General features: G+C 53.1%; 9 protein-coding genes across 9 annotated transcripts; 7 read left to right on the top strand and 2 right to left on the bottom strand.

Annotated features, from left to right (window-relative positions):
* Positions 1-513: 513 nt before the first annotated feature.
* Positions 514-3,818, bottom strand: QC761_310090 (uncharacterized protein; the record flags this gene model as incomplete). The annotated part of the gene is made up of 8 exons (XM_062878152.1): positions 2,845-3,818; positions 2,312-2,781; positions 1,985-2,257; positions 1,847-1,925; positions 1,508-1,796; positions 1,351-1,453; positions 774-1,293; positions 514-716 (listed from the first exon to the last, which is right to left on the bottom strand). Exons 1-8 carry the CDS (start codon positions 3,371-3,373, stop codon positions 514-516), a joined length of 2,466 nt encoding a protein of 821 aa, XP_062733993.1. The 5' UTR covers positions 3,374-3,818.
* On the top strand, positions 3,800-7,469 carry QC761_310100 (uncharacterized protein). The gene is made up of 2 exons (XM_062878153.1): positions 3,800-6,648; positions 6,712-7,469. The coding sequence occupies exons 1-2, from the start codon at positions 4,041-4,043 to the stop codon at positions 7,251-7,253; spliced, it is 3,150 nt and encodes a 1,049-aa protein (XP_062733994.1). The 5' UTR covers positions 3,800-4,040; the 3' UTR covers positions 7,254-7,469.
* Positions 7,470-8,602: 1,133 nt separating this feature from the next.
* QC761_310110 (uncharacterized protein) lies at positions 8,603-12,439 on the top strand (the record flags this gene model as incomplete). Its single annotated transcript, XM_062878154.1, has 1 exon — positions 8,603-12,439. One exon carries the CDS (start codon positions 8,603-8,605, stop codon positions 12,437-12,439), a length of 3,837 nt encoding a protein of 1,278 aa, XP_062733995.1.
* A 234-nt stretch (positions 12,440-12,673) lies between these two features.
* On the top strand, positions 12,674-14,205 carry QC761_310115 (uncharacterized protein). The gene is made up of 2 exons (XM_062878155.1): positions 12,674-12,723; positions 12,799-14,205. The coding sequence occupies exons 1-2, from the start codon at positions 12,706-12,708 to the stop codon at positions 14,164-14,166; spliced, it is 1,386 nt and encodes a 461-aa protein (XP_062733996.1). The 5' UTR covers positions 12,674-12,705; the 3' UTR covers positions 14,167-14,205.
* Positions 14,206-14,569: 364 nt separating this feature from the next.
* On the top strand, positions 14,570-15,914 carry QC761_310120 (uncharacterized protein; the record flags this gene model as incomplete). The annotated part of the gene is made up of 2 exons (XM_062878156.1): positions 14,570-15,183; positions 15,242-15,914. The coding sequence occupies exons 1-2, from the start codon at positions 14,900-14,902 to the stop codon at positions 15,912-15,914; spliced, it is 957 nt and encodes a 318-aa protein (XP_062733997.1). The 5' UTR covers positions 14,570-14,899.
* A 318-nt stretch (positions 15,915-16,232) lies between these two features.
* RPS5 (ribosomal protein S5) lies at positions 16,233-17,676 on the bottom strand. The gene is made up of 4 exons (XM_062878157.1): positions 17,490-17,676; positions 17,332-17,377; positions 16,967-17,150; positions 16,233-16,902 (listed from the first exon to the last, which is right to left on the bottom strand). Exons 1-4 carry the CDS (start codon positions 17,572-17,574, stop codon positions 16,585-16,587), a joined length of 633 nt encoding a protein of 210 aa, XP_062733998.1. The 5' UTR covers positions 17,575-17,676; the 3' UTR covers positions 16,233-16,584.
* A 193-nt stretch (positions 17,677-17,869) lies between these two features.
* On the top strand, positions 17,870-18,586 carry RPS25 (40S ribosomal protein S25; the record flags this gene model as incomplete). Its single annotated transcript, XM_062878158.1, has 3 exons — positions 17,870-17,927; positions 18,056-18,265; positions 18,320-18,586. The coding sequence occupies 3 exons, from the start codon at positions 17,870-17,872 to the stop codon at positions 18,343-18,345; spliced, it is 294 nt and encodes a 97-aa protein (XP_062733999.1). The 3' UTR covers positions 18,346-18,586.
* A 448-nt stretch (positions 18,587-19,034) lies between these two features.
* PET9 (ADP/ATP carrier protein) lies at positions 19,035-22,239 on the top strand. The gene is made up of 5 exons (XM_062878159.1): positions 19,035-20,326; positions 20,588-20,609; positions 20,759-20,835; positions 21,025-21,270; positions 21,331-22,239. Exons 1-5 carry the CDS (start codon positions 20,291-20,293, stop codon positions 21,892-21,894), a joined length of 945 nt encoding a protein of 314 aa, XP_062734000.1. The 5' UTR covers positions 19,035-20,290; the 3' UTR covers positions 21,895-22,239.
* A 69-nt stretch (positions 22,240-22,308) lies between these two features.
* On the top strand, positions 22,309-22,995 carry QC761_310160 (uncharacterized protein; the record flags this gene model as incomplete). The annotated part of the gene is made up of 1 exon (XM_062878160.1): positions 22,309-22,995. The coding sequence occupies one exon, from the start codon at positions 22,309-22,311 to the stop codon at positions 22,993-22,995; it is 687 nt and encodes a 228-aa protein (XP_062734001.1).
* Between the last annotated feature and the right edge of the window lie 64 nt (positions 22,996-23,059).

The following is a 23,059-nucleotide window of genomic DNA, read 5'->3' on the forward strand; positions in this document are numbered from 1 at the left end:
GGTCCCCCTTGACAGGTATTTGTGTATCTCGACAGCCCGCACTGTGTACAAGTTGAGCGTGTAAGCCGTGTGCAAGAACAGCCGCTCTAGAACCCCTGCACGTAGAGCTGAGGCTTGCATTAGGTCGCCTGCAGCTAGGGTAGCTTTGGGCGCGCCAAACGACAGTCGGATTGGGCATTGGCACAAGGCTCTCAAGGGAGCCTTTGTATTGGCAGACTCGTAGTTCTAGCCCCCAAGGTAGACTCAAGATGGCTTAGAAATGGGGATGGTTCGCAGTTCGAGATTTCCACGGAAAGGGATCGATATCGGTGTCGTCTTTTTCCGGAGCTGGCTGACATTCACTGCCTAATCCAGCTGCCCGCTTCTCACTTTTCGCGTATGGCTCTCTTCCGCTGGATACCTATTCTGACGACCCCCGACTAAAGCTGTTGCAACAAGTAAGAGCACTATGGATGGGTTTTCTCTTGGGTCTGCGAAACAGAACTCAACATTTCCAGTGATCCGGGGCTACCCCTATTCCAAGGCTATCTTCCTCGACGCCAATGTAGTGTCCCCACTCTTGATGCTTACAGTCACCTCGTCAAACACCTGAATCTCAACCACGACATGGAACTGCAACTGCCTCCCTTGTTGCTTGTTTCCCGTCTCCACGGGAACAATATGTGCCTGCGGAACATCGGTCAAATTGACCTTCAATGTATACATCTGTTCAGACTCTAGGTTGGATATTAGCAAAGGGTTAATCATCAACATTTGCCACGACCTGTGCGTACCCTCTTTGACCATGCTCATCGCTGTCGGTGCCTTGTCTCTTGACGAGGACAAAAATACAACATCCCGAAAGACGGCCGCCGGCTGTTGTGGTACTCCGCGCCCACCTCGTTTGTTCTGCAACTGTGTGCCAGGGAATTCGCTTGCGTTCATCGAGAAGTGTAATTCGTATCTTGCCACTGTGGGTTTGTTGGGGAGAATCGCGTCGCCTTTCTGGATAAACCAACGGATTTGGTCCGTTGCCCATTGGATGCCCTGGGCATCGACATCGATGTCGCTGCGGGCGTGGTTCTCGTACGAAGCGAATGGCCTGCGCACCTTGATGCCGTAATATCGTGGGCAGCTTATAACATGCTTGGGCTTCTCAGTGTAGACACCCAGAGACTTGATGATGGCACCTCTGGCGACGGCAGCCCACGAGCCGTTTCCTTCTTCAAGCTCAATCTTTTGCTTGGTGCAAAACTCCTTGACCCTTTGGATCAGGTATTTGTTCTGCGCAAACCCGCCAGAAAGGAAGACGGTCTGTGAAGGTTTAGCGTGTGCTCACAGCCATCAGGCGTGGGAGGGCGGATTGCTTACCTTGACCGGAAGCTCTTCTCCCAGCTTGATTTGAGTTACAGCTTGCTGAATAAGATAGACAGTCTTGTTGACCGATCGGTCAAACATCTTTTTCAAGTCGGCCCTGGTAGATGGCATGTAAGAATACGCCATCAGCACATTGGTCACAATGACTTACGGTGTTATACTCAGCGCTCCGTTCGAGACACCCTTCATTTCCTCAGAGATGCGGAAGCTCTTGGGCAAATAGATAGGAGCTGTTAATCCGCTCTCCTTTCCGTCGTAACTGTGCTTGATGACCTGGAACTTCTCTTGTATGCCACGAAGTGTAGGCCTCATGATAGTATGCCCTCCAGCAGCATGCTTGACACCTTCCGTGGTGAGCTGCTGCCAGGCCTTGTCCCCTAACTGGTACGCTGCGAAAGCCTCGAAGTCATCGTCGACGCAAGTCGACCCACAAGTAGCGCCTGGGAAAAGTTAGCGGACCCAGTCAGGCAACAATAATCAGCAAGCTTACCCAAAGGATTTCCGACTTGGTCCAGCTTCATCTCCTTCTTCTCGTAGTCAATGTCCACAACTTTGTAACAAGCAAGATCCTATCACAGCAGGTCTGATTAGACTTGGTCTTTGTCATGAATGCTAGGGAAAGACTCACAACGGTCCCACCGCCAGCATCGACCACAATGAAACAATCATTCTGTTTTGCCTTATCAGTCAAGTTCAACACTGGCCAAGGTAGCCATAAACTGCGGGCTCGTACCTTTCTGAACCGCACCCGGTTGTTCTTCCATGCCTCACGAAGCGTAAAGTGAGCACAGGCAACCGGCTCAGAGACAAATGAAATGTTCTCCAGCTTGGGGAAGAGGTCATGATTAAAGGCTGCCCGAACGGCACGGTACGTAGAGTTGAGGGCTCGGTCTGACCAAATCTACTTGATGAGTTAGCCACATACAGTACAAGGCATGGGAAAATAAGCACTTACTGCTGGATGAGTGACAGCCAAGTCTATGGCAACATTTGACAGCACATGCCTGCCAAGCTCAGTGGTGATGATCTTTTCTGTCTTCTCTGCAATCTCATTTAAGTAGTCCTTGACAATCTCCTCGGGTTCTTTGGCAAGATGCTCGGGAATGCCGTTCTCGATCACTTCCTCCTCGCTGAGGTCCATATCGCGAAGTTCCTTGAGCAACTCGCTCAGGGTCCGCAGCTCGTCGAGGCGAGTGCCCATTGCCTCGAGCTGAATCTTTGTCTTCTTCAACACCAGGGAGTTATCGTCAATGTCGTAGCCATACTGTGCACAGCCTTTAGGCGTGACGGAGTAGGACAGTTGGGATGGGACTTTTTCCTGCTCTTCCTTTGGTGGCCAAGCTGTGATTACTTTGATGTCTTCTGTGAATTCCTCCAACCCGCGATGTTTCAAGTTGTTGGCAGATACGGGCAAATAAGCAACACCTGGTTTTGCCCGCAACATCAGCGTGACATCTACCTAATGGGCAATCAAGGGGCTGGACATACCGGTGTAGGTGGTGCCATAGTCAAGAGCAATCTGCAGACGTGTTTCTCCTGTTGGTACAGCGGCCGGCTGTGCTGGTGGAGGAGGTTTTGGCATGACATCGGGCGTTCGTTGGCCTTCAAATTGCAGTTGGACTGATCGCTGTCCCTGGCCACCCTGGGTTTTCACATTGACCTGACCTCCAAATGATGGGGCTGTCAGAGGTGGCATAGGGCTACTGAAGCTTGCCGGGCCCGGGGGTTGCCATTGGGATGGCGGAGCTGAAACTGGGGGACGGGGATCTTTTTGAGAGCCATATGCTGATGCCGAGAGCTTGTATGAAGACGGGGATGTCGTCGACGCCGGGGCATCGTTCGTGCTCTGGGCAGCGGGAGAGGACGTTCGTTGCGGAGCTGTGTGCTTGTTTGAGAACAGTCCAGGAGGTAACCCCGTGAACGTGAATTGCCCAAATGCTTCAGATGTTGAGCCTGATTGTAAGGGGGGAGGTGGCGGCGGTTTAGCGGTAGGAGGGGGTGGTGTCGAGGAAGCCATGATGCCAATAATGCCAATGGGTTGAAGCGAGGTGATTCAGAGCATCAGAAAGAAAGACTTGAAGCAAGATGCATGTATCAGTAAGGTTATAGAGGTGAGAAGATATGGAAGTTCCTGTCCGGTCAGACAGAACACAGAGATGATGCCCCTCCAAGGGGGTTTGCCTTGGGCCTTGCGCCCCTGGCCTGAACAAATGGATGATCCATGTCGGTTACGGATACACTCGAAGCGCTCGCATGGTGAGGCTGGATTGATGGGACTGGTGAGAGGAAGTGTGAGTTGGTTGCACCGCGCACCACCCCGCTGCGTGTGGCGCCTACTAGCGCAATATGCTGCGCCTTCCTTGAGCTTGGGCTGGGGAGCTATGAGGGGGGAGGGGCAGTAATCAGCTACCACTCCGTTTTGTGCACTGTGTGCAATGACAACAACTGCATGGACACAAGCCTGAGGTGTTGATGGAAAGGCACCATTTTTCAGCTCTGGCGGGGGGGTCGGCAGCACAGAAACGAGATAACCCGACGGGTGATCAGGCTACGGAGGAGGCGATGCACCTTTTTGGTGCTCATCTCTGTCTTGCTACTTCGTGTGATGCCATCACCACCCTTCGCGGTTCAGTTCCTTTCTTTTGAACTTGACTATCTAGGTATTTCACCTCCTCCTCGTCAGCATGGCGAACACACCCAGCTACTTCGCGCCGCCGGCATATCCGGATTTACGGCCTGATGTTCCTCCTCGCGGATCGTCTACTGCTCGAAACATCTTTGACAAAACCAAGAAAAAGGTCTCCAACTTTGGAAGGAAAGACAGGCCAACAGAGAAGCTCAAGCAAAAGAACGATCCAGATATCCTCAACAAACTGACACGAGAGCAGCAGGACCAGTTGCCTGTTGATTTGCTGAACGAAATTGACGTCGACAGGCTTGCTCATCTCCGCTCACACATTCTCCAGAGAGTTTCGGAAAGAAGGATATGTGAAATTCCTGAAGATCGGGTTCGGCATATAGCCAACCACCATCCGCACAGACTGGCTGTCGTGTTGACAAAAGCACCTGGGCTTATGGGCTATCTCAACAACAAGGAGGTCGGAATATTATCAGAGCTCGATGCAGCTACATTTCTGGAACTGCCCGATGTGGTCAAGGAACGGCTCTCCCAAGCCTGTCCAGAGTACTACCAACGGATGATGTCCCAACCCCAGCATGCTCTTCCACACCAGCCAGCACCAAACACACATTCTGGTGATCCTCATGCTCGCGCTCAGCAACCTGTGCGGTCCGCGTCGGTTCAGCCATCACCTTCTTACGCCCCGGTTCTTCCTCCTGTAAATTTTACCACAGGTCCTCGAATGGATGCGACTCAGGACGCCTATTCACCGGTGAATGCCACTCTTCAAGCGCCGTTCAGCGGTTCCCACCCCGAACATGTAACACAATTCCCGCCACCATCAACCACGATCGGTCCCCGCACCGATTCACTTCCACACAACACCTACCACTCACAATTCTCACGATATCCCCGGTCTTCTTCCAGCCCTCCCCCTTCCTCTAGCTCCCCTAATAACGGACTGCCTGTCAGTCAGACGTCTTTCGGTACGCCCGCTGCAACTCTCGTCACTCCTTCAATGTCCTTGGGGCTCTCGAGGTCCTCCAGTCCAACGGAATACTTCAAGCCAAACCCTCAGTCTTATTCAGGTCTCCAAGGTCCCTTGAACCAAAATGGCAACAGACCAACACTACAAGATTCTGCAGGACCACCCCCAGCCGTCCCACCTAAAAGCATCGCCCATCACAGCTTTGAGATGGCCCTTCCAAGCACCCAGGCTCAAGGAGAACTGAGCTTGCCTATCCAAAACCCAGACCCTCAGAGCTTCCGGGCACGCCAACAATCCCAAATCCAAGGAGAGCCTGCTGATCAACTTACCAAGGATGAGAGAATCCGCGAACTGGAGGCTCAGGTCGAGGCCTGGAAGATTGAGAAAACCACCTTGACCCAGAAGGTAGCAAGCTTGACGGAGAGTTTGGAAAGCGAAAGAGAACGTTTGGAGAGCGAAAGGAAGAGCACAGGTACTCTCCACCAGAGCATCGGTTCCCTTAAAAGCGAGAAGGGGCGACTGGAAAATGAGAAGAAGCTTGTCGAGGACGAGAAACAGCGAGTGGAACACGAGAGGGACGCGCTTGAGAGGGAACAGATCAAGTTGGAAGGAGGGATCAAGAAATACTTGGCTGCTAAGAAGTGGAAAGGCCTGGAGCAACAAAAGACCGCTTTTGACATGATCGTTGACTACTGTAACGAACAGCTCGCCTCAGTGGCAGATTGGGAGGACTACAACAAAGAGCAAACGGCACGGATGGAGAAAATCAAGTTGGAGAATGAACGCTTGGTACAGAGTTTGAAGGATCAAGACGAGCTCATTGCAGAACGCAACAAATGGTGGAGGGAATTTGAGGCCTTGGACAACCGTCTCAAGCAACTAAACCCGGAGCACGAACGAAGATTTCAGGAAGAGAAAGACAGACACCAGCTCCAGCTCCAGGAGGAGAGGAAGCGGCATCAGCACAGGTTTAATGCGGAGATCGGCAAGCTCAATATGGAAATAGAGGCCTTGAGAAGGAAACTCGACAGTCATAAGGCCGATCAACTTGCTGCGACGGAGAAGGTCCGAACAACGCTTCAAGCCGAGATCGACACACTGCGACAGGAGAAGAACATAATGCAGACACAGTACCAATCGTACAAGGATGCACACGACCAAAAACTCCAGAGGCTGACGAAGGAGCATGAGGTGGCTTTGAGCCAGCAAAAGATCGATCACGAACAGAAGATGCAAGCATTCCACGCTCAATGTCAAGACCTCATCAACCAAGTCGGTATACAGTGGGAACTCAACAAACAACAAGCTGTGAAGGATCTCGAGAACAAGGTCCGCTTGCTGGAGAGCAGCCTGGTCGACAACTCGGACGACTATCGGCCGGCAACCGATGATCACCTTCAAGTCGACTTTGACCAGCTCAATCTCGACATCAGCAAAATAACGCATAACTTGCCTGCGGTTGACTTTTTCCAGGTCAACCAGCTAGACCCTGGCGGGTTTTTGGAGAGGGAAGGGAGGGATCAGCTGAGGTTCCTGTTGCAGGGCATCTTCTGGGAGCACATGATGTATGGCTTCTTTTCTGCTCCTTTCGGGCTCGGTGCCTTGGGTCCCCAGCAGGGGAAGCAGAGGCTTCTTGAAGTCTGGATCGCCTACCGCAAATTACTTGGGACGGGAAAGTCTGAGGGTATGTGTCTAGATCACGACTACGCAGTTTTTCCATTGTTAACAAACTCGCTCGTTAATTTAGTTCGCTTGCCCATTGGGGAGTATGACATGGCAACGATTGAAGAAGACTACGTCAATTTCCTCCGGAATGACAAGGAGACCAACAAATGGAGATCGTCCACCTTCCAGGCCGTCATGGCGGCCTTGCTACCGAAGAAGGACAAAACTCACTCGCCTTTGTCCGACTACCTGAGCTCGCCATTCTTCCAGAACCGCAACAATGTCCGCGAAAATATACTAACAGAACTTCGCCGCATATGCGTTGGTGGAATCCCGCAAGCCATCGAACAGACGGTTGAGAAGATGGTGTTCAAGGCCAGCGAACTTGCCCTCCAATTCGGGATGCAACGGTCAGAGCTTGGCCTTATGTTTCCTCAAAGGAACACCTTGGTTCTGCTAGGTCAAGATTTTGTGCTTTGCTATGACAATGATGCCGAGCATGGGATGCAGAAGCCCGTGTTCCTCAGTGTATCTCCGATGTGCTACAAGACAGGTGATGGGAGAAAGGATACCACAACTACGAAGGTGATCTCGCCTGGACAGATATATCCACACGCCCAGTAGAAAGTTGGGATCTCGTTGAAGTCAAGTACGAGTTGCAAGTCGGGTCGTCGGATTCATGGGTGGTTGGTTGGCGACTAGATCCTCAACGCAGACTGCTGCCTTAATTCACGTCGCCTAGTTAGACAGGTGCTTGGATTATTGTCTCAAAGTCCAACATCTTTCATCATTTCATCTTGACCATCTTTACGTGGTCTCAAATTTCACACGAAAGATTCAGGGTTAATGGTGTTGTCTTAAGAACCCTTCATGTTAAATTCATAACCCCAACAGCAAGATCCACACCAAGTCCAAACGCATCGTCAATCCATGAAGAAAAAAGACAGGAACAGGATGTCTGTGAAACCGCATTCTTTATGAGAGCAATGATATTAGGCGTTGCTTAACAAGCTAACAGATTTGCTGTTGATTCTGCTGTTAGCACCCAGTGTTAGACCACAGGGAATCAGCCCCCCCGTGGTCCACTCTGTGCGACGGGAGCGTGGAATCACTTCAACTTCTCAAGTCTCGACCTCGTCCAAGACATCTCCTCCAGCCGCAGCAATGAAGCACCAGATTGTCCGCTGTTTCCCAGATTGCTCTCATTCTTCTGGTCGACTCCAAGTAGCCGACCCCTCACTTTGTGGCGTCTAGCCGCATATTTCACGTCGCTCTGGGCGGTTCTCGAGACGAGGCTCTGGCCATCGATAACACCAGTCCAGAACAAGCTTACACCTCATGGCCGCACAGTGCGCGTGCTACAAGTCCCCAGCATGGGGACTTTGAATCCAAGTCTTCCCTCTCTTATCACGGCACAGCAGCTCGAGTGCAGTCGAGACCTAAGCAAGTTGTCGGACCTGAACGAGCCTCCCATTGGCTGTCCGTCTTGTCATCCCGCCAAGGATGAAGCCGCATTTCCTCTTACAGACGCGCCTGCAATAGCGTGGGCCAAGCTGAATGGTTCGCTCAGCCAGAGTAACCGATCAAACACCACATTGTTGAGGAGGACGATGGCACCTTGACCCAAGGCAGACTCCCCTGCGGATGGGGTCTGCCAGAGAACATGTCCCAACCAGGTACCCGGGCTGCGGCTTGTGAGCATCTCGATGCCACCTTTCGAGGAGCCTTGTGGCTGTCCATTGACATGAGACACACTGACCACACCAAGTAGATGGACTCATGGCACAAGAAAACTCCACCAGGTGATGGCAATCCTTGTGGAATCAGACATCAACGCCCTCTACTCGACAAGATAACGCTTTTCACACCATTGGGTCAACCACTCTCCTCAACTTACCACCTCATGGGGCTGGCAGCCTATTACAAGATGAGCTAGGACTCGACGACTGGTTTACAGGCAAAATCATCTCATGATGGCTCATTTTCTACGCTCACCACGTGAAATATGGCATCGACAAATCATCGACACTGGTGCCAGGTTTCAGTTGGGCTCTTCCGATTATTTTCCCTTTGATGCTCTCAGGGATGCCACAGATGCCTTTATTAACCGGCAAGGGCTTGTTCAAGGTTCATCACAATGCGATTCATTACTTCGAGAGTTGGTCTTGGAACATGCTGCGCGGGAAAACGGTTCGGAAAGAGTCGGTTTGGTCGCCTGTCTTCACGCCCTTTCCCACTCCGTTGGCACGACACTGCTGGTAGCAATGAGAGAGAAATGCCAGCTAGAAGCAGTCAGCCCGAAATTCTTGAGCTGCTTGACGCTTGGTGCACGCGCAAACCCGTTGCTCATCAGCAGAACAGACAGCCAAGTTGCGGATATCCTCTTGAGCCTGCTGGCGGGCACCGACTTTCTCCCAGCCATCAGACAGCTTTTCCAGACCCTGGAGGAAGGCCCTGATGCATACATCCTTCCACCTTCCTACATCATCGACTTCTTGAACGCGACAGACTTTTCCACAGCTTTCAGGACCCACTTGGACATGCTGCAACAAGAACGGAAATACATGAGTCTCTGTACTGCAGTTTCCTGGATTCGATCAGTATCTAATCAGCCCGAGACCTCCACAGCAAAGATAGTAGCGTCCGCTTTAGTGCCAGACAGGATATTTTGGGCCAACTGGAGACCAGACCAGGAACGGCTAAGGAACTGGGAAGAAGGGACCTTTTCAGAAACCCAAAGACAAAAGCTGTGCTATGTATTTGACCTCGAAGGACCAGACATCACCGGCTCAGGGTATCCTTGCCTGAAAGACTCGGTTCCTGGATGTTTCAACGTCGTACCGGTCGTCAACCAAGACGTTCTATTGCTCCACCGCCTCCTAGCCAATCTGGACAACGCACAGCGTATTCCTGGCCCACACGCCATCAATCTCGTCATACACCTCTGTATCAACAGCTCGAGGCCTCTGGACAATGATCTCCTTTCCCTCACCGAAGCAGTGCTGGAGACCGACGATGACGAGTCCATCCACTCGATCCTCATGTGGCTACAAACCTACGAAGCCGGCTTTGACATTCGAATGACAGCTCTGACGAGGACACTTCCCATCTTGGAAGTCTATCCAAACCTTCAGCGGTTGCTCTCTGGATATGTCAGTTTAGACGTGGCTCGAGTCATGCAGTTGGCCAGGGAAGAATACAACTCTATACTAGAGACGGACGTTGCCGAGAATCTTGCCATGAGGATACACGACTTTGGGGCGGCTATAGTGAACGCCAACTGGCTGCACGGATCTCTGCCCCTGGATCTATGGCAAAGCCTACAGCAACTCCCACCCAAAGAGACTTTGGATGAGATCTTCGAGGCCCTCGGGACATCTCACATCATGAACGAAGACATCAAGGCATACCTGAGGGTGGTGATTGGAGGAGAAACCCATGGCGACTCCCCTCCAGCCGAAGCGTTGCTAGCAATCGTCCGCCAGACCATCCGATTTTACGCAAGAGGTGTTGAGCCCGAAAGAGCAAAGCTTGCCACCGAAATAGAGCCACTACGCCATCATGACCCCAAAGTATATGACGCCTGTATCGAGCGGATCTTGAACGAGGATATCGTCCTCATCAAGGATATGCTGCCACTGGTCCGGTCAGAAAGCCATTCCTCGTGTGTCGAATTTGCGCGCCTCTTGGCCCAGCGTCAACAGCTGCGCTGTTACACTCATGAATGCTGGCATCAGCTGTTGTTCTTCCGGTTACTCCAACGGAGGCGAGACTTGCTGGCGTGGTCAGCCGCGGAGCTTCCTTTGCAGAACTTCGTCCAGTGGGTGCATGATCTCAGGGCTCTGTTCTCTCAACAAAGAGTTGGTGGTAGCAGTGACATCTCGAGGATGTCGTTGTCGGATCTTGGGTTTACGCCGGAAAGGTATCAATGGTGGGATGTGCTCCAGCACCAGTATGGAAGAGCAGTTGGTATATTGGCATATCTACACCAGGAGGGCAAGGGAGATTTAAAATGGCTGTGGCTGCAAGAGATACCAGATACAACTGTGTTATTGGACATTCTGCAAGACGAAAACAAAGTGTTGCCGCAGGACTCGGTGCTGATGTCGCTTTTTCAGCCGAAACCAGACACGCTGAGTCTCATCTGTTTGGCTTTGGCCGGCTTACGTCGCGCTGCTCCTCAAGGGAAGGTGGCCCTTCAGAGTATCTGCGCTCGAGAAAAACAGCTGGATGCTGGGAAGTGGAATCGTCAGGCTACGCAGGTGCTGAGTTACTGCTGGAGACGCTCGCCAGACATCAACACCGATGACATGAGTCGCAATGCCCTTTGGGCTTTCACGGCTTTGTTGGGGTTAGGGGATGATGTTGACGACCAAGGTCTGCAGGTTGCCAGAGAATGCCTCATGGCCGACTACGCAAACCTGGTTCTCGCGGCCAATAACCTTCTCGATATGCAAGTTCTACTTCAAAGTTCGGATGCGGCGCGAACAACTATGCTCATGGAGGAGCTCGGCGTAGAAGATGCCCCTCCTGTTGAACCCTTCACTCCAGCTGCGGCCATGATTCCTACACACCTCACCAGCTTCATCGAACCAGTCGGTGAAATGCAATGGGAGCTTTGCTTCCCTCTCAAAAAGATCTCCGCCCAGAAGAGACAAGCCATCGGCATCGATCCCTCCCCACGCTTGCTCCTCGTGAGGATATCCCTTCTAGACCAGCAACCAGCTTTTTGCACCCACTATCACCCCAGCACCACCGACGACAGCAACACCCGTCCTCACGGCTTGTGGCACGTAAGCGGCCTCAGCATGCCAGACGGCACCATCTGCTTCGCCAAACCATCCCTATTCGCCTACCTCCTAAGCCGCAGACTCTCCGCCTTCCTCTCCTCGCTGTCTCAAGATAACCACATCAGCGGCACCATCCAAGAGCAACTCCAACTGGACAGAACCTACACCTTCGTCTCATCCATCCTCGCCTCTCCCCTATCCCACTGCCTGGCATGCCTCGAACAACTCGCCCGCCCCGGTCCAATTCCTGCAACTTGCGGATCTCAGTTCTGTGACGAGACCTTCTCGTTTGCTCCATTAGAAGTCAGAGCACACCACCTCTTGTCCGATCCCCCGGCGTTGGACTTCTTACTAGCATGTGTCTATTCAGCCAATGTCTCTGTTCCAGAACTGAGAAATGGGCTCAGAGCGGTCATTGACTCTTTTCCTGTCCTGGCGGGAGTAAGCTCCTCGCCACGGGAGACGTTATCCCGGATTTTAAGTCGGGAAAACCCAGGGTCAGATGATGGCCTCTCAGCAGATAGAGAGACTTTACTCTCGTGGATGAGCGGGCAGTTTGGGGGCAGTGGTTGTTTGATTTCTGCGCCGGGTGGGTCGAAATTACCGGCTATGCAGGGGGTTGTGCAGTTTATACTGAGAACTGGCAACTTTATTGGCGGTGCGGGGGGGTCTGGGAATATCAAGTTTATTTGGTCGGGATTGGGGACTAGGAGCATGTGGGAGATTTTGTGCAAGGGGTTGGTTGTGGGCGGTGACGGGGAAGCGGAGGAGAGAGGAGAAGATGAGCCGCCGATGGATTTGAGGACTTGCTGGAAGACAGAGACTACGTGGAAGAGCAGCCTGCTGATGGACAGGAGGGTGTTTGTTGCGTGTGAGGACTTTGGGGGTGTGAAGGGGGTGGTGGTGAGGTATGTGTTGTTGTGTCCAGAGGGGTTTGTGCCACCGAGGATGAGGGTTATTGGGGATGCGCTGAGGCAGAGTTTTGGTGCTTTGAGGGCTGGGAGGTTGGTCAAGGAGTAGTATCAGGTAGGGTTACAATCATCACCTATACTGAAATAGAAGACTTTCTTCAAACCACACACCAGACACAAGCACACATGATACCTGTGACATGGACTCTATGGAGAAGCGCCTCTGTAACCGCTCAGTCGGGACAGCTGAGTTAGCAGTTCAGCTCCCCTTGGCAGACACTTACACCCCAGATAGGCAGACTGGCAGCCTGATCCAATGTGGCGCGCACTAACGAGCTGCTGCATAGGTGTACATGAGGCTGCCCCCCTCTCTTCATGATTTTTCATCTTCATGTTTGTCTTCTTCACCTGTCCACATCATTTATCGAAGCAACATAATAACACAAAATGGCCTCCCTCTTCACGCAGCGCAGCGCGCGTCGCTCCAACCAAACACTACCCCAACCAACACCCTCATCAGCCAACACCGACCTCTCCCGTCACACCTCTCTCCAATCCCACTCATCCTGGTCCCCCGGCGGTCTTCCCCAGCGCTTCCTCCCTCCCCAGAACCCCCAACCGCAAACAGTAACCCCAGAACAATTCACCTCCCTCTCGCAGCAATTTGCAACCCTCCACGCAGACCTCACCACCCAAGCAAGTCTTTTGCTAGGAGAAATCCTCGCCCTCCAGCAAACCCTTCCCGTCGTCCGCCTCTCAGAAACCTCAACCAACCTAGACATAACCGCATTCCTCCAAGCCCTACTTCACGGGAAGCTCTCCTCCGCCCTCACCCCACCAGCCCCTTCCCAACATGAGGAAACCCCCAAACCCCCCCGCCCCATCAGAGCCCTCTCCCGAGAAATCCAAGCCTGCCTCTCCAAAAACGACTACTTTGCTGCAATCGGCACAGCAATCGACGACCTGCGCCCCTCTGCCAAAAGTGACTCCCCCGACGCCGAGCAAGAAGCCAGGGATCGAATGGACTTGCTCCAATCTGCAATGCCAGAAGGGGAGACATACGAACAATTCTGGGCCGATGTCGCTATGCATCTTGATCACGAGTTTTTTGTTTCTGCTGAGGCTGGGTATGTTAATTCGACAACTTTCAAATCTGGGGTGGGGGTGGGAGAGATACCGAGAGAAAGGTTTTTGGCTACGAGTGATGGGTTTGCTTGGGATGTGGAGGAGTTGGTTGGGGAGATTGTGAGGGGAAAGGGGGAGTTTAAGAATCCGCTTACGGGGAGGATGTTTGAGGGGGGGGATGTCGAGTTGATTAGACGGCATCCATTGGGGAGAGGGGTTGATGAGGCTGTGGTTGCTCTGCAGAGAGAGCAGGGGCAGATGGATGGAAAGGCGGAGATGGATGGGCAAGAGAAGGCCGGGATGGATGGGCTTGGAAAAGGGGAGGAGAGGTGGGAGGCAAAGTTGTCGGCTCAGTGGGCGAGGCAGATGCATGAGAACATAAGGGAGAAGGCGGAGAAGGAGAGGAGATTGTCGGGGTTGGTGTCGGGGTTTGGGAGGTTGAAGCTGGAGGTGACATCGCCAACGACAGCTGCTGTTGAACTGCCAGCAACAACGGCAGTGAGACCAGACGATGTGCCCTCAAAGACAGCTAGTCCATCCATTCCCGGGGCGTTCCCTGACTACACGACCCTTGCGGAACTGCCAGGCTCCAACGAGCATGACAACATCAAGAAGGAGGAAGAGGGCAACAAGGCGGATGCTGGAGAGCCAGATTACAAGTCTTTTGCATGGTACAATAAGTACTTTCACTCCATGTACGGTCAACATTAGAGCATTGATACCGCCAGAAGGCAGACAAACAAATCTTCAAAGTCTTTTGATCTGCCCCTTCCCGGGAGTGATCAGATATTTGTGGCCATCTGAACTGTGAGCATTGCGACATCGGCCTCGGTTGAGGCATTGGGTAATCTTGAGTTTCCAATAAGGACATCTGCAAACAATGGCGTGATTCTGCCAGGCACCATCATCAGAGGGAACGTGCTTCCATCACCCTCCCGGGACGTGACTCCACTATTCCGGCCAATCCGGTGCTCGCAGCCGGAAGTCACCCTCTCGCTATTCACACTGCGCCGAAAATTGGTCCGTGCTTTCCGAAATTGTGGTCCGTGCACGCCGAAAATGCGGCTTTGGGAAGGTACAGAGCACGGAGTCCAGAAGGAAAGAACTATGCCAGCACCAACTCACCCCTCTCGACTTTCCCTGTAATAGTGAGTCAGATAAACTCTCCATCTTCCTTTAAATTTTCTCACCCTTATCATCTTTTCAGGTCTAAACCCTCCAAGCGACACACGAGAGGGGTAGCCGGGCAGACTTCATCTTGACATCGTCCCAGTCATTGTACTGTTGGCCGTGTGAGGTTGTTAGTCACCACACTCCCTCAACAGAACGGCCAGTTTCAGCTGTCACTCATTCAGCAACTGTGTGCCCTTCGTCTCTTCCCTTTTCAAAGCCAGTTCCTACAACTCACTCACCACCTTTACTTTGAACAACCAGCTCAAACATCATGACAAGAGTAACCATGGACACGAGCTCTTTCAGCTCATTCACTCCCCGGGAGCCTCAAACCGACCGCCCTCCAAGAGATCCGGCCCCTCCCACTCCCTTTATCTCTTTCATCAAGCCTCAAGGCCAGCTCTGGAACTACAACCGGCACAAGACCCACGAAGACCAGCCAGGCAACATCCCCAAGGCTTTCCTCGATGCCATGAGCGTTAGAGAGAAGGTCTACGTCGAAGAACAGGGCATTGCCTTGGAAAACGAATTCGACAGTGACGACCACCGTAGCTGGTACCGTCTCCCCCCGTTTACCCTTTTTGAATTCATAACTAACACCCTGCTTTAAAAGCCACTGGGTAATCTACGCCTCTGTCCTCACCACCATCCTCCCAGCCATCCTAGACCCCCGAACCGGCAGGCTCGTCCGCCCCCGCGTCACCAGGACCACCTCCCTCCCCATCGGCACCATCCGCCTAGTCCCTTTCCCCCACTCAGCCCACCCTCGCAACGGCGGCATCTACTTAAACGGCCTCCTCACCAACGTCGGCGACCCCGTCCGTCCTAGAAGCAGCGAGACGGTCCAGGCCCTCCAGCCCCAGGAGATCCAAGGAGGCAACCGTCGCAACTCCCTCTACATCCGCGACTTCCCCACCACCTTCCACAACGGTCAGGAGCCGTACGTGAAGCTCGGTCGTCTGGCTGTCCTCAAGGAGTACCGTAACAAGGGAATCGCGGGCCAGCTTGTGCGCGCCGCAGTTACCTGGATGCAGACAAATTACACCATCTTCAACCCTAGCCCTTCCGTGTTGGGCTTTGACAGACTGGGCATGGACGTGACGGGCCAGCTGCCTAAGTGGCGGGGCCTGTTTTGCATTCATGCGCAGGAGGAGGCGGTCAAGGTCTGGGAGAGGTATGGGTTCAAGGTGGACGAGAAGATGGGAAAGTGGTGGGAGGAGGGGATCCCGCATGTGGGCATGTGGTTGAGGGTTCCGGTTGGCAAGGGGGGTCATACTGTTGCCTGAGCTGAGGAGATGGAGGACTGGTGTGGTTTTTATTGCTCTTTTGGAATGGCGAGTACAAGTGTCTCTCGTCCAGGCTTGATGCCTTTCCCCTGTATTCTGCTGGCCAGGCATGCTTTTACTCCAAAACAGAGAAACTCTTCATGGCTATGGCGTTTTTTTGGGAGCAAGAGGACAAGGAAAAGCATCTGCTGGCTCGACTGGCTTATGATAGTCCCCTGGCAAATGGGTCATTTATCAAGCACCTCTCTGTTCATCTGTCTGAGATCGAGGTCGTCTTTGCAATGTGTATGATAGCAAGCGTTGGAGCACCGGGGCATTGGAGGTTCTTTGCTTTTTCGTAGATTTATGGGGAAACGGTCTCCAATCACTGAGACACAGATTATAGCCCCCCATCTCTATGGTAAAAAAAGACAGAAAAATACAAAGAGATGTAGAGGAGGCCACACACACAAGAAAAGACATGTGCACATGTGGCATGGTATTTTTGACACCGATGACGCCTTTCGGAAATTGACGATTTGCTCCCTTTTTATGAGAGACCCCTATTTGTGCCTGTTTAACAAGAGTGCCGTGCAGCCATCCCAGACCGTAATGGACAAATGCATCCCTGCAAAACAAGTCGTAAAATCCGTTCCACGCCGAACCACATGCCTTCCACCAGAGACACCATTTACCGGTTGCTCTTGGCGACACGCTCCAACTCATCCTTCTTCTTGATGGCATAAGAGTTGCTGGAACCCTTGGCGGCGTTGATGAGCTCCTCAGCAAGGCACTCAGCAATCGACTTGACGTTGCGGAAAGAGGCCTCGCGGGCACCAGTGGTGAGGAGAGAGATGGCCTGGTTGACGCGGCGGAGGGGAGAGACATCGACGGCCTGTCTGCGGACGGTACCAGCCGAGCCGATACGGGTGCTGTCTTCGCGGGGACCGCAGTTGACAATGGCGTCAACGGCAATCTGGATGGGGTTCTGGTCGGTCATCAGGTGGATCTGTGCGTGATGGTGTCAGTTCTCTCAGATCCTCCAACTTCCTTGGGTGCTCGGTAATGCTCACGATCTCGAAGGCATGGGCGACGATGCGGACGGCCATCATCTTCTTGCCGTTGTTGCGGCCGTGCATCATGAGGGAGTTGGTGAGACGCTCAATGATGGGGCAGTTGGCCTTGCGGAAACGCTTGGCGGCATAGCGACCGGCAGAGTGAGGGAGGTAGACGGGAGCCCGGATCTGGATGTAGTCGCTGAAGCACACAAAGTCCCGTTAGCCTCCAATTCCCCAGCCAGAGAGAGAGCAAGAGCCTCCATGTGAAGCCTGCGTTCCGAATCTCGAATATCTTTTGGTGGTTCGATCGGCGCGCGTAACTTCGCAATCGGGCTTCCTGCTCGGGTTCTGATCTTGCGACAAAGGTAGAGGGCTCTTACGTCAAGGAGATATCCCGGATCTCGACATCATCGTAGCTCCAGCGGTCTGTAATTGACACCAGTCAGCGTCTGAGTTCCCCATCTTCGAGTTTTGGCGGTTTTTGAAGTTGTCTCGCAGTCGAAATGGGGGGTCTGCTGCATGGGGCAAAATAACGTACTGAAGAGCTTGATGCTGCCAACCTCAGCGGCAACCTCCTTGGGGAGGACCTCGTAGGCCTGAACTTCAACGCCGGCGTCAGACATGATTGCTGGTGGTTGGCTGTCGTGGTGGATGGATTGATCGAAGTTGGCGTTGGGGCGGGCTGCACAGCAAGTCTTCTGAGTTCGGGAGTCGTGAATTTTTTGGTGGCCCCGCTTGAGGTGGTCAGGGCGGCCCACCAGCCACTCACGGGGCCGCATTCACCTTAGGGCTCGGTTGACCTAAGCTTTGCCAGAGAGCAGCGAACCTCTGTCAGAAAAAACTCCCCGCCTTTGACATTGCGACCGCTGGACCTCGACCTCTGACCCGTTCACCAAACCACCAGAACAGACATCCAAAATGGCTCCCGCGGCAACTGGTGCGAAGAAGCAGAAGAAGAAGTGGTCCAAGGGAAAGGGTAAGCTTCATTCATGTCGAAAATTTGATGCCCTGATGCCTCTGCAATTGGGGTTGGGGCGATGGCGATAGGCACGGTCGCAGACGCAGACGCAGACGCAGATGGCTAACCTTTGGCAAAAACAACAGTCAAGGACAAGGCCCAGCACGCCGTCATCCTCGACAAGACCACTTCCGACAAGCTCTATAAGGATGTCCAGTCCTACCGCCTCGTGACTGTCGCCACCCTCGTCGACAGACTCAAGATCAACGGCTCCCTCGCCCGGAGGTGCCTTGCCGACTTGGAGGAGAAGGGCCAGATCAAGCAGGTCGTCAGCCACAGCAAGATGAAGATCTACAGTATGTTTGGTTGATGGTTCGCGACAGTAGCGGAATTTTGCTGACACGCTCTAGCTCGCGCCGTTACCGCCGCCGAGTAAATATTCCCACCAAAGACTTCATTTCAACGGACCTGACGGGCAGGACAAATAACGACTTTTGTTAACGGCGGTTCGCTTGGGGTTTACGGTTTCATCGGGTTATTTACGGCTACATCACTGGGAAAGGGGTTCTTTTTTTCAGCACGGTGTAGCATAGGGATCGGAAGCGCTCCAGGATTCCTTAGATCGGAATTGCATCAAGATACGAACAGAAAACGCCGCTCCGCCCGGCAGCCCGGAGCATGGAGATGTGATACCACACAATAAAGTCAGCATGCCGAAAACCTGATGACGTGACGAGAACTTTCTTTGGGATTGGAATCGGAATGTGATGTATGCCGCGGAGGGCGCAGGAACCACGCAGCTCAAGACAGAAATCGAGACTGATTCCCAACCCAACTGTGCCAGTGCCTCTTCGTGTGCTTGTGCTCGTGCTGGCCGAGAAGCCCCCGAGTTGATGACATCACTTGAAGACTACGCGACCACGCGTTAAGTGCAATAGACTGGCCATTGAGGTGTCGACGACGAGGAAAAGATATGCAAAGTGTGTCGGTGGAGTGTGTCGATGCCTTCTCCAGTCCATATGGTATATTGCTGCTGACTCTTTGCCGCGCCGAGCCTCTCTTTGTCCTGGTCTTCTTCAATTATTCGAGGTTGTTCGAGCAAGCTGTTTGTTGGAAATCTTATCTCAGCCCAACATGTAGTTCTCCAAGCAAGCCCGTCATGCCGTAATTATCGCCAATATATCAATAAGGCAGTTGGGTAATATTCATGCAGCTGCTGGTTCCAAGACACCGGATCATTCCGGAGGTTGGAGGTCTCGGCCCTGAGATGAGTTGGCAAAGAACCACAACCTTCTCTATTCGTCCACCCAAACAGACGTTTTGGAAGGCACAAATAACAACCAAAATCCACCACAACCTCAGGGGTTTTCCGCATCTCAGAATCGTGATGTCTTTCCATGTCTCCGTATCTCAAAAGAAAAGCTGAGGATCGTTGCCCTGTCCGGCAAGTGCCGTTTGACTCTTGCCACTGGTATCTTGACGCTGCCAAGGCCGGGAAGCCTGGGGAAAGTGTGGGATGCCGACAGGCCGGGAGGTCAAGACATGGGAGGATGATGCCATCTGGATATCAAAATCGAGGGTTCACCTTGCTTATAACCTGTCAACTTGTCAGTTCTTCAGGGTCCTTTCCCAACTCCAATTCGAACAGACATAGCAATTGGATCCGGCCGATTGGTTGCTGTCGGCGGCGTTGATCGGAAACTTTTTATTAGCCTCGTGGAACCTTTACAGCCGAACGGGGCTAGAAGAGTTGGCAGCGATCCTTGTGAATTTTTTACCATGATCGAAACCCAGCCCGGCGATAAAGCACTTTGCACTTTTCAGGGGGGAGGGGGGGGCTTGAAACTTCGGTTGAGAATCGGTCTATGAAAGTTTACACTTTGAAGGCGGCGGGCTGGACTTGCGGTGACAGCTGCTGCATGTGAGAAGCTGGAAGGAAGCCCACACACAACGCACCCCGGGTGGCCGTTGATGCAATTCCAGGCAAAATCCTGCCACAGAAAAATGGCTCCCCTTCGGCCGCTCACTACCAGAGAAAGAAAAAGACTGGAGCCTCGGGCTTAACCGGCAACTGCGTTGCTGTTAGCGCTACTGTGCCGGCCAGTGATAAGGCTGGAAATGGAGCAGAAAGGCAGTGGATGGCTGGCGATGGCCCGTGCCCGCACTGACAAGGGGTGCCGGGAAGACTCGCAAAGCTCAAAAGCTGGTCTCTTCCAAGGCCCACTTGTCGAATTTTTTTCCCTCTCCCCCCCCAAACCCTCTCGTCCGCAGAATTTAATTCTCGCGACCTCCCCATCTCTTCCCGTTTCCAATCTCTCACCGCAGAGATCTCTCCACTCATTCTTTTCTAATCGAGGCCGACTTGATCAGAAAACTTCAAAATGTCTGACGCTAAGCCTCACGTTTTGGGCATGCCCGTAAGTTCAACCTCTCTGCCGCCGTCATCTCCGTTAATCCCCTCGGATCCGTCCACGCCGGCGCCCACGATACCCCTCGGAGCCCTGTCGTCATGACTGCCATCACCAATTGACCCCGATGACTCGGAACAATGGTCTCTTGGATGATGGCCTTCATGATGGCATCCTCCCGAGTACTGTTGGGCACCGGCTGTAGCGGTTACCCCTCCAAACGGACGATATCAGAATTGTGCGCAGTTTAACTAACATGTTTTGCAATAGCCCTTCGTGGTGGACTTCTTGAGTACGTAGAACCCGAAATCAACGACCAGACGAACACATTCACATTCGCTTTCTCTTTTCCTTGAGAATGCTGGGTGTCGGATATCCCTCGCTGCGCCGCAGTTGGTTGGGCCTCGCAATTCACAACAGCATGCTGACAACATACAACAGTGGGTGGTGTCTCCGCCGCCGTCTCGAAGACCGCTGCTGCTCCCATCGAGCGCATCAAGCTTCTCGTTCAGAACCAGGTACGTTGTTACCGGGCACACATCTGCCCTCCCTGACTGCTCTCTTGTGGGCGGGGCGGCTGGCATTGCTGCATATGCTACGGTTGGATCAATCTGATCTCCGCTGTCACGTGCCAGCAGCTACAGCCCTCTGGAGAGCGGCAGGTCCCGCAACCACACATTTCTGACGGATCACTAACAACCCTCCAGGATGAGATGATCAAGGCCGGCCGCCTCGACCGCCGCTATGCTGGTATCACCGACTGCTTCAAGCGCGTCACCGCCGACGAGGGTGTCATGTCCCTCTGGCGTGGCAACACTGCCAACGTCATCCGTTACTTCCCTACCCAGGCCTTGAACTTCGCTTTCCGTGACAAGTTCAAGAAGATGTTCGGCTACAAGAAGGACAAGGATGGCTACGCCAAGTGGATGGCTGGTAACCTTGCCTCCGGTGGTGTAAGTTTTGTTCTGGATCTGCTGTTCGCCCGAGGCCTGTGCTGACATGGATATCTCTAGGCCGCTGGTGCCACTTCCCTCCTCTTCGTCTACTCCCTTGACTACGCCCGTACCCGTCTGGCCAACGACTCCAAGTCTGCCAAGGGTGGCGGTGCCCGTCAGTTCAACGGTCTCATCGACGTCTACAGAAAGACTCTCGCCGCTGACGGCATCCGCGGTCTCTACCGTGGCTTCGGTCCTTCCGTTGCCGGTATTGTCGTCTACCGTGGTCTCTACTTCGGCATGTACGACTCCATCAAGCCCGTCCTCCTTGTCGGTGACCTCCAGAACAACTTCCTTGCCTCTTTCGCCCTTGGTTGGTGCGTCACCACCGGTGCCGGTATCGCCTCTTACCCCCTTGATACCGTCCGTCGTCGCATGATGATGACCTCCGGTGAGGCTGTCAAGTACAAGTCCTCTTTCGATGCCTTCCAGCAGATCGTCCGCAAGGAGGGTGTCAAGTCTCTCTTCAAGGGTGCCGGTGCCAACATCCTCCGTGGTGTCGCCGGTGCTGGTGTCTTGTCCATCTATGACCAGCTCCAGGTCCTCATGTTCGGCAAGGCCTTCAAGGGTGGTTCCGGCTAAATGCACTTAGCCATTGTACAAACACAACAATGACAGGGGAGGATGGTGGCGGTTTTGGGGAAGAAGAGATGGGTAGACAGGGTGGATCCGTTCGTGGCCGCATGGACGTGCTGGGACGGTGGAAAAACACTTGCGGGTTAAAATTGGGCATGTCTGGCGTTATGGGACGCGGATGGGCCGAGGGTTACTCGCTGTAATTTATACTCTTTCAGCCATTCCTGGTGTATTCCTCGTCACGATGGGATTGCTTTGCCACTCCTGGCTATTTCCTTTGGTTGCATGCGAATCATAGATCCTTGACAGTACTGAATTTGCGGTTTAGAGTGATTTTTCTCCTTGCCTACTGTGTGAGATGTCATTTTGTAAAAGATATCCTCCTTCCATATATCAACACCAAGATTGCCAGTGATATAGATGGAAGACCAGAATGGTGATGCTTCGCCTGACAAACGGTCACGTTACGTAATTGGCCAGTCGCGTCACGCTTTCCAATTTCAATCTTTCAACTCCAACCTTATTCAATTCATTAAACGAACCCCAACCGCCCCAGATTCCTACCTAACGTCGAAATCACCTTTCATCTCAAGTCTTAGCAGAACAACTATTCGACTTGCTAGGTATATCAGCATGCCACCAAAACAGTCTACCGGTGCGGGCGGCCGCGATCGACCAGCCGGGAGCGTTAACAAGTCCAGCGCTGCTGCAAAAACGGCAGCCAACTCGAGTAAACGCGCAACAGCCAATACCACTACTGGTGCCAACAAGAAGAAGAGAAAAGCCACACTCTCCGACGAGGAGAACGACTCTGGCAGACGGCGAACCCAGCCAGAAGTGGAGGAGGAGGAAGAAGACGAAGACGACGAAGACGACGAAGACGACGAGAGGGAGTCGATCCCGCCTGAACTACTCTCAAAGATCGTTCACGAGCTGTTTGAGCACAAGGAAACCAAGATCACCAAGGACGCTAACAATGCTCTGTCGGGGTATATGGATGTTTTTGTGAGGGAGGCGATCGCGCGAGCAGCTGCGGAGAGGAAGGGGGTTTTTTTGGAGGTGGAAGATTTGGAGAAGGTGGCGGCGCAGTTGATTTTGGATCTTTGAGGTTATGGAGGAGTTGGGGACAGTCAGCATATGGGCAAGAACCAGGATGGTGGTCACCGACGAC

The sequence above is a fragment of the Podospora bellae-mahoneyi genome, chromosome 3, assembly GCF_035222275.1.
Source record: "Podospora bellae-mahoneyi strain CBS 112042 chromosome 3, whole genome shotgun sequence".
Lineage (NCBI taxonomy): Eukaryota > Fungi > Ascomycota > Sordariomycetes > Sordariales > Podosporaceae > Podospora > Podospora bellae-mahoneyi.